At 37.9% G+C, this 19,096-nt stretch overlaps 1 protein-coding gene and 1 pseudogene across 2 annotated transcripts; both read left to right on the top strand.

The window, feature by feature from the left end:
- Positions 1 to 707: 707 nt before the first annotated feature.
- LOC103712435 (heat shock protein 83) lies at positions 708 to 5,857 on the top strand. The gene is made up of 4 exons (XM_088712129.2): positions 708 to 2,955; positions 3,058 to 3,199; positions 3,730 to 4,010; positions 4,096 to 5,857. Exons 1-4 carry the CDS (start codon positions 2,818 to 2,820, stop codon positions 5,638 to 5,640), a joined length of 2,106 nt encoding a protein of 701 aa, XP_088568255.1. The 5' UTR covers positions 708 to 2,817; the 3' UTR covers positions 5,641 to 5,857.
- A 6,211-nt stretch (positions 5,858 to 12,068) lies between these two features.
- Positions 12,069 to 15,664, top strand: LOC103712477 (heat shock protein 83-like; annotated as a pseudogene). Its single transcript, XR_015973869.2, has 4 exons — positions 12,069 to 12,534; positions 12,634 to 12,775; positions 14,697 to 14,977; positions 15,072 to 15,664. The product of XR_015973869.2 is annotated as a heat shock protein 83-like (transcript).
- The last annotated feature ends 3,432 nt before the right edge of the window (positions 15,665 to 19,096 follow it).

Below are 19,096 nucleotides of genomic sequence, written 5' to 3'. Positions count from 1 at the left end.
GTTAACTTAATTTTTAGATTTTATTAAAATATTTTTCAGCTTTGGACTAACTAAAATCATGACCTGGTTAAAGATTATTAAACAAAATCGTACACTTAAGCCCATGGAGGCTATCCTACGCATAGCTTGTGGAGGCTATTTCACGCATAAGTCCGTAAAGGCTATCCCGCGTATAAGCTCGTGGAGGCTATCCTATGACGAGGTTGGTCCAAATCATATCTTATTCGTTTGATTTACATGTTACTCTTGTTAAATCAATTTTTACTTATAAAGGATATTTCTCTCAAATTCAAGATATCATTATTCACATAATTATATTTTCAATATCTAATACATATAATAACCATACAAGTATATTTGTATTGAAAATCATATAAAACATACCATTATATGAAAAACTAAATCTATTGATGTAAATCTCACGATACAATTCTTACGATGCAAATCTCATGATGCAAATCTAATGGTGTGTGTATATATATATATATATTGGTGATCAAGTATATGGATTCTTTCTAACAACTCGCACAAGCCATACCTCATTTAGAAACCAGTGTCAAGAACCTGTCCAATCGTTTCCCTATCTTGCAAATCGTTTCCCAACTGTGCCAAATAAATTATTAAAATAAAAATCATAAACTAAAAGTCCACTACCTAGAACCCTCTACTAGGGTTCATCGGGGGTCTACCATCGCGTCCCCTGATTCTTCATCCACATCTTTTGCCCAGCTAAAGAGAGAAGAGAGAGAAAGGATTGAAAGAGGAGGGGAGAAAGAGAGAGGAAAGAGAAGAGAGAGAAAGCCTTCTTCTCTTCTCAAAATTGGGGAGATATCTTTCTCCTTCTCCTTCTCAACCCAAGCCATGGAGGAGCCAATGGATGACGGCCCACATTAGCCCCCGACAGCAGCGACGGCAACAACCCCAAGCAACGAGCCGCGACCTGCGGCTGTCGACAACCCAAGAAAAAGAGAAGGAAATAGGGACATCCTTGTTTCATTCTTTTTCGGCTGCTTTTGACCCAAAACAAGCAGCGACCTTGGCCATCAAGCCAAGAAACCAAGGGGAAGAAGTCTGACCCCTTACCTTAGTCCGACATAGTTCTGGCGGCCCTTTCCAACAGAGATCAAAAGAGAAATTCGGCAAAAAGGCTAAGAAAATGGAGGAATGGTTCTCCGAACAGGATACCCGAACTAGAGAGAGAATGGAGGAATTTGGACGGTGGTGCTTGGTCGAGGTGGCATGTCGGTCGCCAGAGAGGAAGAAGGAAGGAGGTGAAGAGGTGAGTGGTGAGGATATCACACAAAAGAGTTATTTACAGAGAAGGAAAGGTTTTTGTAATCTTTCCATGATGAAGGGTATATCACACAAAGAAGAACATGGGGATTCAAAAAAATTAGTAGGAGAACCAGCTCAGAATCTCCATCGCTGCAGAATTTATTTTAACAAGGCTGAACTCAAAATAGACAATAGCATGAAGAAACTCTGGTGTTCTTGAGAAGGAACATGAGAATAATTGGTTGATATGTTCTTGAGAAGTGGTTCAATCTCCAGTCAAGACAAAAGTAATTGAAGCTATGCCGAGGATGAAGTACTCCAAGAGAAATTACAAGTGGTATAAAGGTGATCCACAGACTCTTTTGCATGTTGGCTTGGCACACAAAATACTTCCCATGTTTTTTTCCAAGAATTTATTTAGTATTATTTTCCCTTTTCCAACATAACCACAAGACGTATTTTATGTTAAGAGGTTGAGAGAGCTTCCAAAGTGATTTTGCAAAGTAAATTTGATACCTCTAGTATTCAAAAGAAATTGATAGAGGGAAGTTGTGGAGAAATAAGAATTACATAAGAACTCGGGAGAAGAACTGGGACCATCTAACAACTAAAGAAGTTACGGTTACCATCCCTAACTTCTAAACAAGAATCAAACAAATTGATGCGAGATGTTTGATTACCAAGAGTTTCCCTTATCATCGTAACTTTCATGATCATCAAAACTAGGGAATTAGTGAGCAAAAGCCATTCAGAATTTCCACTATATTTACATGCAGACCCTGACTTTAAACTGCAATAAAGTAATATAAATCAAAACTACTCTAATGTCACAATTGAGGATCTCACTCCAGAAACAGGTATTCGGAGGATGTTATTTGAATTTCTTGGTGCTACACAAGTATTCAAGATTTACCTAGTGCATAGCTAATGTGAGACTAAATACATACTTGTATGGATCCTCGCACTCTCTTCGGTTAAACTTTAACAGTCTTGCTAGGCTAAGAATCTAAATCCATTCAAATCTAATCACAAGTATCACCATCGATCCGTGATCAATTTTTACGAACTCATGCTGCATTGTTTTCTAGTCTGCCATAAGTAGGGCCCGTCTTAATACTATTTATTACAGTCTAAAATTTTACTCTTAAAAATTAATTAAAATATATTATTTAATTTTTTTTGACGTCATATAAGTATTTATGCGGTTCTTTCGCCATTGAGTCGGTACCAAGCGGTCCGAACCTTCTCGAGGGCCCGAGAAAGAAGCGCGCCGCACCTGGGCTCTGCGAGAAGGCTCTGGAATCGCGAGGACACTCGTCTCGACCCCACGTCTCTCCCGATTCTCTCGCTCCCAACGGAAGCCCCTGGAACGGCTCCCTCGTCGCTATATAAACGAAATCCTCCCCTCCTTTAGCTCCCAGTAGTTTCCCGAAATCAGGTTTTCGAATACTTGAGCGTGAGAAGAAAGCGAACCAACCGCCCTGCCTCGTTCTCCCTTCATTCCTGTGTCTTTGATCTCAAAAGCTCCACTGGTCTATAGCCATGGCGGACGTCCACATGGGAGAAAGCGAAACCTTCGCCTTCCAGGCTGAGATCAACCAGCTTCTCAGCCTCATCATCAACACTTTCTACTCCAACAAGGAGATCTTCCTCCGTGAGCTCATCAGCAACTCCTCTGATGTATGTTTTCATCACCTGATTCTGTTCTATTTCTGCTGTTGGTTTCTTATTGATCGATGATTCTGATGGATTTACGTTGTCGTTGATCGATTGATTTTGTAGGCGTTGGACAAGATTCGATATGAGAGCTTGACGGACAAGAGCAAATTGGATGCGCAGCCGGAGCTGTTCATCCGGATAGTGCCGGACAAGGTGAACAAGACGCTCTCCATCATCGATAGCGGGGTTGGCATGACCAAAGCTGGTGAGTTTTATTATCGATTTTTATCGATTTCTATATCATCTTGTCTTTCTTTTTCCGATTTCTTTAGATATTCTGATGTATCATTTGATCATAAGCTCTGTGCACTTGCTGGTTTGGTTTGTTCCCAAATTTATCTTTTAAATTAGGATTTAAAATATTTTCGGTAGAATCGACTTGGTAACACTTTTGGGGTTGATTTGCGCGGCTCCGATGGTTATTCTAAACGTTTTGTGACAAATAGTGTTGTGGCTCTCTTTTTTATTGTCTTTTCTCATTTAAGGTGTTCAAATTGACTGCAAAGAACAATATTGCTGTCCTTGGATTTGTGAAGACCGATAACTGTTGTGATGTCGGTTCTTGTTTTTATGATTTTTGAGTCTTGGGACTCCAAAAATTCATACGATCTAAAGTGGTTTTTTGTGTCTAACTGGTTTTCTTGGCATGGGATATTTTTTGTTTTCGTAAATAACCATCTTAGCTAACTTGTCTTATTCCTGGCAAAATTGGATCTCTCATTTCTCTGGTGTTAGATTTGGTGAACAATCTGGGAACCATTGCAAGGTCGGGCACCAAGGAGTTCATGGAGGCATTGCAAGCTGGAGCTGACGTTAGCATGATCGGTCAGTTCGGTGTCGGATTCTACTCATCCTACCTGGTTGCTGAGAAGGTCGTTGTTACTACGAAGCACAATGATGATGAGCAGTACGTTTGGGAGTCTCAGGCTGGCGGTTCCTTCACCGTCACCAGGGATGTGAACGGCGAGCCACTTGGCAGGGGAACCAAGATCACACTTTACCTCAAGGAAGATCAGGTACTATAATTGCTTGATGGTTGTTTATTTGTTATTTTTGTTTAATTCTGTGTTTTATTTACAAATGCTGACAAATGATATGCAGCTTGAGTACTTGGAGGAGAGGAGGTTGAAGGATTTGGTAAAGAAGCACTCGGAGTTCATCAGCTATCCAATCTACCTTTGGACCGAGAAGACTACTGAGAAGGAGGTTAGTGATGATGAGGATGAGGACACCAAGAAGGAAGAAGAAGGTGATGTTGAAGATGTCGACGAGGATAAGGAGAAGAAATCTAAGAAGAAGAAGGTGAAGGAGGTATCGCATGAGTGGACCCTCATCAACAAGCAGAAGCCTCTCTGGCTTCGGAAGCCTGAGGAGATCACCAAGGAGGAATATGCCTCCTTCTACAAGAGCCTGACCAATGATTGGGAGGACCCCCTTGCTGTCAAGCACTTCTCTGTCGAGGGGCAGCTTGAATTCAAGGCAATCCTATTCGTTCCAAAGAGGGCACCTTTCGACCTGTTTGACACCAGGAAGAAGATGAACAACATCAAGCTGTATGTCCGGAGGGTGTTCATCATGGACAACTGCGAGGAACTCATCCCGGAGTATCTTGGATTTGTCAAGGGTGTTGTGGATTCGGATGACCTTCCTCTCAACATCTCTCGTGAGATGCTTCAGCAGAACAAGATTCTGAAGGTTATCAGGAAGAACCTGGTGAAGAAGTGCATTGAGCTGTTCCAAGAGATTGCTGAGAACAAGGAAGACTACAACAAGTTCTATGAGGCTTTCTCCAAGAATATTAAATTGGGCATCCATGAAGACAGCCAGAACAGGGCAAAGCTGGCTGAGCTCCTCCGTTACTACTCAACTAAGAGCGGTGACGAAATGACCAGCTTGAAAGACTATGTTACGAGGATGAAGGAGGGCCAGAAGGAGATCTATTACATCACTGGAGAAAGCAAGAAGGCTGTCGAGAACTCTCCGTTCCTGGAGAAGCTGAAGAGGAAGGGCTATGAAGTCCTTTTCATGGTGGATGCAATTGATGAGTATGCTGTTACTCAGTTGAAGGAGTACGATGGCAAGAAGCTTGTATCAGCCACCAAGGAAGGTCTCAAGCTTGAAGATAGCGAGGAAGAGAAGAAGAAAAAAGAGGAGAAGAAGGCTGCCTTCGAACCTCTCTGCAAGGTCATGAAAGATATACTGGGTGACAGGGTCGAGAAAGTGGTGGTGTCGGATAGGATTGTTGATTCTCCTTGCTGTCTGGTGACCGGCGAATACGGATGGACGGCGAACATGGAGAGAATTATGAAGGCCCAGGCACTGAGGGACAGTACCATGAGTGCATACATGTCGAGCAAGAAGACAATGGAGATAAATCCAGACAATGGCATCATGGAGGAGCTGAGGAAGAGAGCAGAGGCTGATAAGAACGACAAATCTGTGAAAGACCTTGTTTTGTTGCTGTTTGAGACTGCATTGCTGACTTCAGGGTTCAGTCTGGACGACCCCAACACCTTCGCTGGGAGGATCCACAGGATGCTGAAGCTTGGTTTGAACATTGATGAGGATGAGACCGGCGAGGATGCCGAAATGCCGACCCTTGAAGAGGATGGCAATGAGGAGAGCAAGATGGAGGAAGTGGATTGAGTTACATCGTACAGCAGGGAATGAAATCGAATATAGCTGGTTGAGGAATTTGGCTGAGAAGATGTACATGTTTGGGTTGTGACCAAAAAAAAAAAAAAAAAAGTTAGTGACTCCCCTTTCGTCTTTGTTCCCCTAGTATGAGATGGTCTATATTGTGAAGGGTTTCTAGCTGTACGTGTTATTCGTGTCATCTAATGTACACTCCCTTTTCTCTTCACTTCAACCTCTGTGAGTGTGTTTGCTTTGACATGTCCGGTTATTCTGTGTTTCGACTTGCATTTAACCTCGTTCCTACTTGGTTAGTTGGGTAAAACAGCTCGGGGCAGATGATTTTTTAACAAAATGATGGCCTGTAAAGCTTGCAGAGGTCCCAATAGCATAGGTATCACATAGAAGCATTAATTGAACCCAATACTCCACCTTGGCTAAGCATGCCTATGTAGGGCTCGTTTGGTTCGCGGGAAGCATTTTCCTTCCTAGAAATATGATTCCTGGGAAACAAATTCCTAGAAAGAGGATGCCTAGGAAAGTACTTTTGGCATGTTTGGTTGACCATGGGAAAGTGACAAATTTCCAAGGTGCTTATGTTTGGTTGGCCATCTACTTTCCTAGGAAAGTTATATATAATTCCTATTATGCCCTTAATAAAAATTAAGTTTTTAATGCCTCTTTAATGCTTCTTTAATGCTGAAGGGACTTTTTGGGAAAAAGTAAAAATGGAGTGATTCCCGCCTCATGGGAAAGTTACTTTCCCATGTTTCTCATGGGAAAGACTTTCCTATGAAATGTGGGAATCACATTCCCATGGGAATACTACTTTCCCTTCTCTCTCCTTTGAAAACTCCAACCAAACAAGAGGCATCTCATTACTTTCCCGTTGACCACACTTTTCCCCCTTCTTTTCCCGCGAACCAAACGAGCCCGTAGAGATAAACTAGTTCAATGAAAACTAAGGCCGTTTGTCGATATATGCGAGATTGAATTTTGATGAATTAAAGTAATTTTATTTTTTGTGGAATCAAAATAAGTATAGAACTTTTGCTAATCAAATGGTGGAAATAAAAAATATTTATTTTTATTCTTGTTTTAGAGCCTATCTCTTCCAACCAAACATACTTTCAGTGGTATTTCATCTGTATAAAAATTAGGGAAGCTAGTTCTGGAAGCCAAATTACATAGTTTGTCTGTTCCATAGTTATTATAGTTTTATGTTTGTATTTGTCTCTCAAAATTATTCAGCTAATTGTTATTCGCTTAAATAGTCCAAAAGGGCTTCCTTACGGATTGAGATTCAATGTGGATAAATGAGGTGCCGACAATAACCTTTCTCGTTTCGTGCCGAGTTTGAGATGACATTTATTAGGAGGTTATTCAAAAGCTAAAAAAGTTCTAGTAGTGATATTATTGGTGCATGCCTAGTTATTTGCTATGAAGAATATCTCTCTCTCTCAATGGAGTAGAGCTCCACAAACTTCATTGAGAATATGAAGAAAGGAGCATCCTAATTGAGGCAATCAAAACCAGATAAAATATGATAATGTATTATTAACCAATCCTTAGATTGAAATGGTGAATCACTTTGCATGGTACTGCCATTGAAACAGCTTCTCTGATTAGAAATACTTTGTTAATCCACAAACTCCATGTCGGAGTTGAGAGTAGGGGGTTCTTATATCTGTCATATGACATGGGTGGATGACATTGGTACAATGGATCAATAGGATTGTTGTCACTCCTAATTGGGAAAATATACCCTATGCTGCAAGCACTATGTTGCCAAATATCAAGTCGATCATCTTATCTTTTTTTTTATAAATTCTATTTATCATACGCTCACCTTGATGATTAGCGCAAAAAAAAAAAAAAGAGCCGATTGGTGTAACTTAGTGCATGAGATTTAAAGTATAATTTGCTCTCATGGTGGGGTTGTGGTGTAGAAGGCACCAATGCTCTCTCATTCCACATGCCATTCCGGAAATGGGACAAGGGTTTTGGTATAAGAAGAGGATATTTATTTTTTTTAAAAAAATTCTAATATAAGTTGCTCTGTTACTCTATCTTGTTTCTAAATATTAAGAGCCTTATATCTATCATTTATATTTTTTGGTTAAATCTCAACTACCTATACGTGACAAAAATTGCATAAACACAGAGCGAGCTTAGATGGAGATATTTTAGAATATCTCGGATACAAACTAAGGCGGATGGTTGATCACTGAAGCATTATATCAACTTTGCTTCGGAACCTATGATTCTTCTGTTTTTTTTAGAAAAAAATATTATAAATATTAAACTAGAGTACCACATTTGTCCAAGTAGTGTAGAATATTGGGTGTTTACTGTTGCTGGAATTTGAACCCGGGGGCGACCATTGGGCCAGGAAGGGGGAGCTCCGGGGGGATTGGCGGTGATCGGCGGTGGTCCGTCGGTGCGGGGCGTCCTCCGGGAGACCTGCAAGAAGCCGGTGGCCGGGGTTTCCGGCGCCGGCCCTCCGATGCTTAAGTCAGAGGGGGCAAGTGTAAGAATGGAGACAGTAGTAGTAGTGAGTTCAAAGTTTTTTCCTCCCCCCCTTAAAATGGAGGGGTCCCCTTTTTATAGGGGACGCTGGGTTACATGTGGTGTGACGGGGCGGGTGGCCCGTCGTACAATCTGGCATGGAGTGGAAATTAATGCCCGATCGTGTGAGTCAACACCGTTATTGTCGGAGATTAGGCCGGAGCTCTCTAAGTCATCGTTAAATCACGCCATCATCAGTAGCCAAGTAGGTTTGCCGTGAGAGGGCCGACGTCCGTAGGCGACAGAGGCCATACGCTTTGATGGTTGAGTGAACCGGAGATCATCACGAACCATGCTCATTTAATGGTCGAGTGAGCCGGAGGCCATCATGAACCATGCACATTTAATGGTTGAGTGCGCCGGAGGCCTGCGGAGGCCATGCGCATTAATGGTTTGATGACAGTAGCAGAGTACAGTGGAGTTGGATATCTAGGGTCAGGTTCCCTCAAGGAATCAGGCCGGGGTCGAATATTTGGACAAGGCATTTCGGAGCTCGGCACCTGGCCGGGTGCCGAGCCGAGCCAGTTGCCCAGTTGGGCGCCTTCAGCTCGAGCGTCGCGAGGTCGGCGCATTCTGGTCGGCGCTTCCTGGTCGGGCGCCTTCTGGTCGGCGCTCCCTGGTCGGGCGCCTTCGTTCCGGGACGACTTGGGTTTTCCCCCAACATTTACTAATTCTACCAGTTCAGAAATTTGGAGAGGTGAGGAGGAGCAAAGTGGGACACCATGGTATAGCAGGTCATTCAGAGCAATTACAACATATTTTGAGCCAATTAGAGATAAAGGTCAATACAATGCAGTGACATAGCAACTTGCCAAGTTCAAGCTTCCGAGGGTCCTTGGCATTTGGGAAGAGTTCGATTTTCACCGCCATGACAAAACCACCATCTAAAACTGTTGATGGCCCTTGGCATTTGTGATGTTGCTACTCGGAATCGTAGAGGTGCATGGTACTTTGAGAGAGACTCGGGAAGACATGTTTCCAGGAAAGTCTCCAAGTAGGGGTGGGTGACTAAAATAACAGTTTTAGGAAGACCGCCGGTGATTAAAAATAATAATTTTTGGCACTTTATGTAATTCATGCCATTAGGTTACGTGGCTATAACCTAATTTTGACATCTAATTTTTTATTTTCGATATCTAGTCTCTAATATTTTTTGTGAAAACTATAGAATATTTCAAAAAAAAAATGCATTATTTGAGAAATGATTTATTTTCCTGTCAGTATTTTGTGCTTCTAACTAAATTATGTGGCATGCTTCAACCTCACTTTACGATATTATGTTGCTTACTGGGCTAGTGTTGCTCATTATTATGTTTTTTCTGTTTTTCAGGTCCGGATGCATGATTGCTTGGGATTTAGAAAGTGCGCTAGTTTTTGCGAAGACACTTCCAGTCATTGGAGCATTAATCACTCTAGTTAGAACATTTTATTTGACTCATGTTAGTAGTTAGCATATGTTGACTTATGTTATTTTGGAACTATTGTAAGAACCATTTGAATAAGATGTTGATTAAATAAATTTTCAAGTTTGATTATTGCTTTGATATGATCTGTAGCCTTGTATGTCTGTATGGTCTGCCATACAGGTATGTGGTGTCTGTTGCGCTCTAGGCTCGGGGCGCAACACAGTTAATTTTGACTTGATTTCATGTCCTATGATACAGGCCATTAACAAATAAAATATAGAATAAATAAATGCTATTATTGTGAATTTAGAAAAAATTAGCATGATAGGCAAAACTAAATGTAAACTTTTTAAGACCTCAAAACCTTATAAGTGTTGGGTTTTGGATCTGGTTGGGTCTCTGATCAGGATCACCTAAGATTTAAACATGAGAAAATAGTTGTGAGAAAGTAAGAAACTATCAGATAATTTCTCCTCCTCTCTCCCTTTTATGTCTGAGTTTTTTCTAACTTCATTCATGTTTGAAACTCTTCCCTAGCAATTTTAAGTATTTCAAAGAAAAAAAAACATCCAGTAAAAACCTTTTTTTATCTTATTTATGCACCAAAAATATTTGCACCGTAGATTTTGTGTGCTTTCCATATGTAATTGCATGCTTGGCCTAAAGTGCATTTTAGAAACGGAAAAATATGTGGTTCAACCTCTCAAGATCTTAGGAGTTCTATTTTTACATACTTTGGAGGTCCCTTATAAAATTTGAAATTTAATTTAGTATCCCCTTTTTATCACTCAGCTTACTATAGATTTAGATGAAATTTATAAGGGTGGAAAGCTAGGATTATAAGAGAACTATACATGCAAATTAGTCCGTTTAGGATGAGAGACTAGCCCTTTACAAGACGGAAAATAATTTTCTAAATTTTTGAGGTGGGCTCGTTCTTTCTTTTAAAATACATAAAGTAGTCTAGAATAGGTATATCGTACATTTTATTTAATATGTAATGTATGACTTGAAATGAAAAATAAATTAACCAATACGTTAAGTGGTTGGACACTACAGCCCCCCTTTGCATGTGTTTTTCTTCTACTTTTCTTTTCTTTAGAGGGGTTAATCAAGCTTCACCAAGCTTGCCTTGAGAACTTAAGCTTAGGTTTGCTATGAAATATTTAGAATTTTGAATTTGCTCGGTCTTGCTCAACTTGTAAGAATGTTAACAACTTATATCGGACTTAGGTATTATCTCATGGGTGGGTCTCTCTCTCTTTTTTCCTCTTTCATTGTCTTAAAAGAATAGGAGAAAAAAAAAAGAATGATAACTCTTGCCATTAGGCTCTCCTTATCATTTAGTTTATCACTATATATTTTATTATATAATAATGACTCCTCTAGCATAATCATGCATAAGACATATCTAATTGTCCACCATTTTCAGCCACATGTTTCTGTCCTATATGCTATTATATGTATTACTCACTGCACATTGCTTACAACATGTCATGAGATAAAAGTCTCCGATTGTTGCTCTAACATTTTATTTATTTATTTATTTATTTAAATAGATTTTATTATCAGAAAACATACATATATTGCATGTGTGATATTCCAGTACACTATGCACATAGAGAAAAATAAAATATAATTCAAGAACTTAGATTTTTCTTAGGCTTTATAAAAAAAATGTTAGATAAAAACGGTACAAAACAACTAATGTATATCTAACGAATAGACTATGATAACATAACATCATCGATGTCCTGCTTGCTTAACATTTAGCTTTGGAAGAATAGTTTAACTTAATAGAGAGGTTCTCACCCTTATGGAGAAACTAATTGAGTTGCATATTGGTTAGTTAATTTTAGTACAAGCACACATGAAATTATTATCCATTATTCTGACCCAATAATGTTTCATTTGCATTCCCCCATCAACCCGTTATAATTATACCAAGTTTTTTTTCTCTTTTTTGTTTTTGTGAAATTAGGACTTTTACCCATCCCATCTCTCGCAAGCTGACTTTAACTAAAATCGAGCCTCTTTTTTTTATTATTTTTTAAATTTTTTTACAATGACTGCTCACACTATTTTAGTATAAGTACAATCAGCAAAGTCGAAAGAAAGAAAATGACACAAGGGTGGAGGGGCGGTTATAAAACATGCCAAAAGGTTTCTTTTAAGTAGTGAGCAGCAAAAGAGGCAATCCAGTCTGCAACTCTATTTGTCTTCCGATACACATGAGCAAGCTGAAATGAGTCACAATCTCTTACTATCCTATGAATATCTCTGAGCAGAGAGAGGCCATCGCCCCTCCACTCTGTATCTCGAATCTACTCGGCTACCATCGTTGAGTCCCTTTTCAGGAGGATGTTGCCGAGCTTTTTTTTTTTTTTTGGTCTCACTATAAGAAGTTTGATGATGTGAAAATACGAGGACAAGGTACAAGGGATCGATCAAGGCATTTCAAAAGAGGACTACGAAACCCAGTCCGAGGTAGCCCATATCGGTTCAAGCCCATGATATCCGAGCCCAACCCCTCAAAGGTAAAGCAACGGAAACAAAACAAAAGCCATGAAGCTTCTCGAACCCCCGGCCGAAGAAAACAGGGATTCAAAATTTCGTGGAAAAGAAAAGCAGCAGAGCTCTCTAGAATCCATCCCTTCTCCGAGGTTGCAACAGCCCTTAATCCTATAAAATGCCCCCACCTCTCGCTTTCCCGGAAATCAGTGGAGGAAAAAAAAAAAAAAATCTGGCATCGCTCTAGGATCTCTCACGCTTCCTTGTTCTTCGAGGTCAGGCAATGGCGGACGTCTAGATGGGTGAGGCCGAGACCTTCGCCTTCCAGGCGGAGATCAACCAGCTTCTCAGCCTCATCATCAACACCTTCTACTCCAACAAGGAGATCTTCCTACGTGAACTCATCAGCAACTCCTCCGATGTATGCTTTCTTTCCTTGATGCTTGATTCCGTATTTTATCTTTTTTTTTTTTTTAATCTCCATGTTGTGATTCTGATGGGGTTTGTTGGGATTTTGTAGGCGTTGGACAAGATCCGGTATGAGAGCTTGACAGACAAGAGTAAATTGGATGCCCAGCCGGAGCTGTTCATCCGGCTGGTACGGGACAAGGCCAACAAGACGCTCTCCATCATCGACAGTGGAATCGGCATGACCAAAGCCGGTAAGAGATTTTTTTATGCCTCACGTCTGACCTGATTTGCCTTCTTTCTTTGTTCTGTTTTGACGCACTTATTTACTTCACCATGTTTGGAGAAGCTATTGGCAGTAGAGCTTTTGAAAGTAAAGGTTTGAAGTTGAGTTTTATAAAGTAGAGTTTTTATAAAAAGCTATTTGTTGTTTCGTAACTATATTTTTAAAGTATTATAGCATTTTAGCATGTGTTTGATAAACAAACTGAGAAAGTACTTTTGGTATGATAAAATAATCATAAAGGATACTCCATGATATTATACAACAAAGTATAATAAAATATAGTATATATTAATATATAAATATATGATATAGTATAATATTACTGCAATGTAATGTAATATTATTATAATATAGTACTATAACATTATATACTATAGTATAATACATATAAATGTATTATGATATAATATAATATAATATTATATTTATAGTATAATATAATAATAAAAGTATAAAATATTATAATTATTAGCATAAATTAATTTTTTATAATATAACATAATATTAAATTATTTAATATAATATATTAATGTATTATGATATTATATTATATTATATTATATTTATAGTATAATACAATAATAAAGGTATTATAATTATTAGTGTAAATTAGTTTTTCAGGATTATAAAGAGATATTTAGTGTAATTGTTATATTTTATTACAGGTATTTTGATCAAGAAGACAGCTTTTCGACGGAGCCTAAAAGTGATTTTTTGGAAGGCTTTAAAATGAAGCTTCTTCCAAAAAGCTATTTTTAGCAGAAAGCTAAAATAGCTCTCCGAAATTTTTACCAAACATCTTTTTTTTATTAAAAAGTGTTTTTGGAGGGCCAGAAAGTACTTTTTGGTCTTCAAAGCTCTCTCAAACAGGACCTTAAACTTATGCTGTTCGATTTGGTTATGCGCATATCGGATATTAATGATTGCTCTAATCGATATGGGATTCTCAGATTTATAGTGATATTTAAAGATTCTATTTTTTTTTCAATTTTTGATTAGTGGAGGCTTATGAGGACTATCTGAATTACCCTTGGCAAATCCAATTCATCATAAGTTATTTCATGACAGATTTGATTTTATATTAGCATTTATGTTTATTGTAAATGAAATTTCCAAGGAATAGTTGTCAATAGTATTTAATGTTTTTTTTTATTTTTTATTTTTTGAAAACTTTGATAAGTTCTTATTATTACTCTCTTGAATTCTAATTTTACCCCTGGAGGGTATAGCCAAGATGCTCTGGAATGTCGGCTTGTGAAGGTGATGGATTAGGTGGTTGTTTACTTTACTTTCAGAAGCAATAAATTTCTTGCTTAAAAAAACCCTTTTGTTTTTTGAATTATTTAGAGCTTTTGGTAGCAAAAACAAAAGGGTTTCACCATATATGTTGGTCAGTCTCCTAAATGGTTATTCTTTTGGGAAACAAAAACAGAAAACAAGAACGATACCAAATAAGGCTGAAGTTTTTGATGATATGTTCTATGTGGAACAAAATAGGGAACAAATTAAGGAGTTTATTTTGAGATAACTTTTGGGTGTTCATAGTGTGCTTTTCAATTTCATTGTCAAATCTGAGGTTCTTATTTGTGTTACCCAAGAATCATGTTTTTTCTATGCTTTGCTCCATCTTTTTCTGTTTGCTTTTGATGTGTTCCTCCAGTGGCTTCTGGTAATCAGAAGAGGTTATGTGATAATCAACATAAATCCATATCACATTTCAACTCTTTGATTTGATTACTTATAATTAATGAGGAAGTTATTAAGGAAAGAGAATATGCTGAATTTCTTACATCATATCAATTGTCTGTTTAGAAACCAATGAATCACCACCTGCGGATTGATTTGTCATATTTTCTATTTTCTTACTTTTTGGGGATATCTGGTGCTAGATCTTGTGAACAATTTGGGTACCATTGCAAGGTCCGGAATCAAGGAGTTCATGGAGGCATTGCAGGCCGGTGCTGATGTGAGCATGATTGGGTAATTTGGTGTTGGGTTCTACTCTGCTTGCTTGGTTGCCCAGAAGGTTGTTGTCACAGCCAAGCACAATGACGATGAGGAGTACATTTGGGAGTCTCAGGCTGGTGGTTCCTTCACTGTTACTAGGGATGTGAGTGGTGGGCAGCTTGGCAGGGGAACTAAGATTACCCTCTACCTCAAGGAAGACCAGGTAAAATATTGGCTCTTTTTTCTTTGCTGGATGCACGGACGCTATCATATTTTGGTTGTCATTATTTTCTAATGATTATTATAATACTGTGCAGCTTGAATGCTTGGAAGAGAGGAGGCTAAAGGATTTGGTGAAGAAGCACTCAGAGTTCATTAGCTACCCTATCCACCTTTGGACCGAGAAGACAACCGAGAAGGAGATCAGTGATGACGAGGATGAGGAAACAAAGAAGGAAGAGGAAGGTGATGTTGAAGAGGTTGATGAGGAAAAGGAGACCAAATCTATGAAGAAGAAGGTGAAGGGGAGGTCTCACATGAGTGGTCTTGTCAACAAGCAGAAGCCCATCTGGCTACGCAAGCCTGAGGAGATCGCCAAAGAGGAGTATAACTCCTCCTACAAGAGCTTGACCAATGACTGGGAGGACCACCTTGCTGTCTAAGCACTTCTCTGTCGAGGGGCAGCTAGAATTCAAGGCGATGCTCTTCATGCCGAAGAGGGCTGCGGATATCCAAGCGAAGCATGTGTTTAGAGAAGTCAACGGAGCTGCGGATTGGGTGGCCACTTACGTGGCTAACCATGCTAATAGCATATTGTGGGCAGGAGATAGAGAGCTGCCTCGAGAGCTTCGTGATATTTTGTTTTCTGATTTTATTAGATGCGTTCGTACATGTGTTGTATGAATCATCCGGTCTAACCAAAAAAAATAAAAAAAAAGAAAAAAAGGGCTCCTTTTGACTTCTTCGACACGAGGAAGAAGATGAACAGCATCAAGCTCTATGTCCGGAGGGTATTCATCATGGACAGCTGCGAGGAGCTTATGCCTGAGTATTTTGGGTTTGTGAAGGGTTCAGGCGATCTGCCTCTCAACATTTCTCGTGAGAGCTATTTGTTACCAGCATTAGGCGGTATATAATACATTGGACTATACTGAAATTTTTAAAATATTGCTAGCAAAATTTTTCCAGCTGAAAGAGGTCAAAATATATTTTTTGAAAATTCTATCTGAATCTTTATGGAAACTTCTAAAAAGTTTTTAAATCCATTTTAAATGCCATAAGAATCTAGTAACCGCAACACCCTCCTCCTAACTATTTAGAATAATGAAATTACAATAGATTCTTTTTAGTTCAACTAAAAGTTGTTCAAATATCATAAAGATTGAATTTTGGCTTTCGCAAAAAAAATATTAATCGTCAATAAAGTGGATTTCAACCATAAACAACAAAATAGAAGGTGAATATCATCAAGTATTAATGCTTAAAATAATTAATGAGAAGATTTTCCAAAGATCTAAACCATTCAATCTATAGTTCTTAATGTCGAAAACAAGGTACTGAAATTTCAGTCAAATCTGAATAAAATTGATAATGGTCATCTAACAAAGTAACACCCTATTTTTTCTGCTCTTTCTCCATTTTTCTTTTTTTTTTTTTATGTTTTCACACTTTCCTTTGTTTTTTGTTTCCTACAGTTATCGCACTACCAAGCCATACAGTTTTCAGAAACATAAACATTGCCGAGTTATTCTTTTTTTTTTCAATTTTTTAAAAATAATATGGGTCCCACATGGGAAGGGACCATGCCAATAATTCTTTTTCTTCCGACGTGTGGAGGATTCCACCAAGCCTGCTTTTTTTTCTACAAACAATAATTTTTTTCATAGGCAAGATTTTAGTCATCAAATCCGACTCATTGTCATCATTATGGATTTTTCCAAGATATAGTAATTTCATCTTTAAAGCATTCCGAAATCAATGATATCTTACATCAATGTGCTTGGATCTCAAATTAGATATTGGATTCTTTGAGAGATAGATGATACTTTGACTGTCACAATAAAATATATATTTCTTTTGTTCTAGGCCCAACTCTTGTAAAAAAATTTTATCTACAAATTTCTTTACAAGCTTTTGTAACTGCAATATACTCGACCTCGTAATGGACAAAGCAACACATTTTTATAATTTATATTGCTATGACACAACTCCCTTTCAAAAGTCATCAAGTACGCTGATGTGGACTTTCTAAAATCTATATCACTAGCTATGTTTGCATATGTGTACCTGTTCGACACAGGTTTACCATTCTTGATTTGAACGTTTTAGAATCTATATCACCAGCCATGTTTGCATCTGCATAACCGTTCAACATAGATTTACCATTACCAAAATATAAACATACTTTAAAAGTGCCGAGGTGCTTGCTTGAGCCGATATAAGCTCTTTTTTAATCTGCACACAAGATGCTCTTTGCATTTAAATTTATGTTGTTTACCCGCTAAACAATGAGTGCAAGTCTTTAGGGGTGTACCTTTTATAGGAAGGAGTTTCTTTTTAGCAAGAATGTCAACTCCCTTTTTGCTCATATGTCCAAGCCGCTTATGCCATAATTCAATTGAAGAGTTTTCAACCGCATTCACCTTCCCTTTGAAGAGTTTTCAACCATATTCACCTCTCCCTTGCACAATTTTGCTTGCATTATATAAAGTGTGCTTGATTTATTTTCTCTTGCTACCACTTGAGAATCTTTGGCGAGCTTTCATTTTCTTTCACTGAAGTGGTTGTCGTAATATTCATCATCAAGCAGTCCAGTAGAGATCAAGTGGAGGCGGATATTTGAAATAAGCAAACATGTTCTATATCCACAATCTTAGTTACTCCATTATTTTTTATTCTGATATTGCCAAAATCACCACTAGTATAAAATGTGAAAAAGTCACGTCGAGAAGTAACATAAAAAAAAGCACCTGAGTCACCAATCCAATTACAATCCTAGCATTTAAGGTTTACATAAGCACCATCACAAATAATAATAATATCACCATTACATGTAACTGTTGTTGTATCTTTTTCTTTCTTCTTTTCTTCACCACTCTCTTTTGACTACTTTCTTTTAAATTTTTTGCACACTCTTTTTATGTGCCCTTGCTTGCCACAATAAAAATATTTTATCTCTTTTTTAAATTTGGACCTTTCCCTTGACCAATCACAGCTGTTAATTAGAATTTTGTAAGTTTCTAGTTTTACTCCTTCTCTGCCTTTCTATGACCAATACCTCTAATTGTATAGTCACACCATGTTTTCTTCTTCTAGTCTTTTTATTAAGCATATTATCTTTTACTATTTCTAATGTTACCATACTATTAAGAACTGAATTACTAAATGATACAACCAGAATTTTCTACCAGTCAGACAAGGAGCTGAGCAACAACAATGCTTACAACTCATCATCTAGCATCATTTTCATAGTAGTTAGTTGATTTATCACATCCTAAAATCTACTCAAATGCTTAGCCACTAAACTTTTCTCCTTATACTTTATATTTACAACCTTTCTGATCATGAATACATTGTTGTGTGCAGTCTTCCGCTCATAAAGACTCTTTAATTTCTTATGTAAACTATGAACATTAATCTTCATAGAAACATAATGAAAAACACGATCATCTATTCGCTACCTGATTAATCCAACCATCTTCCTATTCATTTTCTTCCACTCTTGTCGAGTTTTGTCACTTGGTTTGGCACTAAATTCTTCAATGGGATTATACAAATTTTTGCAAAATAATAAATCTTCCATTCAAAGCTTCCAAATTAAATAATTGGAAGATGCGAGTTTAACCATACTACCACCTGAATGCTCTTCCATTTAATCAATACAAAAAAATTCAGCTACTAGCAACGCTCTGATGCTACTTTGATGGAAAAATAGCAATCAAGAAACAATATTTAATCAATACAAAAAAATTCAGCTACTAGCAACCTTGCTCTGATGCTACTTTGATGCCACAATATTTTTTCTTTCTTTATGTAATTAAATGGGACATCACTATAATTTACCGAGCAACAATAACCTCTACCATCTACACAAACAATTAATTAGCAAAATAATCAAGCAATTCATAAATAAGAGACAACACAATTTTTAATACGAAAAACCTTTCGATGTGAAGAAAAAAACTACGGATCCTAGTCTAGCCAAAAACCTTCACTATTTAGAATAATGAGATTACAATATATCTTCTCTAGTTCTAGAGGCTCTACCATCTACACAAGCAATTAATTAGCAAAATAATCAAGCAATTCATAAATAAGAGACAACACAATTTTTAATACGAAA

Source organism: Phoenix dactylifera, chromosome 16 (genome assembly GCF_051530095.1).
Source record: "Phoenix dactylifera cultivar Ajwa chromosome 16, Ajwa_hap1_PhDact_Kaust_v1.1, whole genome shotgun sequence".
Taxonomy (NCBI): domain Eukaryota; kingdom Viridiplantae; phylum Streptophyta; class Magnoliopsida; order Arecales; family Arecaceae; genus Phoenix; species Phoenix dactylifera.
The sequence above is the reverse complement of the archived record's forward strand: the minus strand, read 5'-3'. Positions and strand labels throughout refer to the sequence as shown.

Coding starts and splice junctions, on each gene's coding strand:
- LOC103712435 (XM_088712129.2), top strand. CDS start 2,818: ATGGCGGACGTCCACATGGGAGAAAGCGAAACCTTCGCCTTCCAGGCT. Junction 3,200..3,729: donor GGTTGGCATGACCAAAGCTG/GTGAGTTTTATT, acceptor CTCTGGTGTTAG/ATTTGGTGAACAATCTGGGA. Junction 4,011..4,095: donor TTTACCTCAAGGAAGATCAG/GTACTATAATTG, acceptor AATGATATGCAG/CTTGAGTACTTGGAGGAGAG.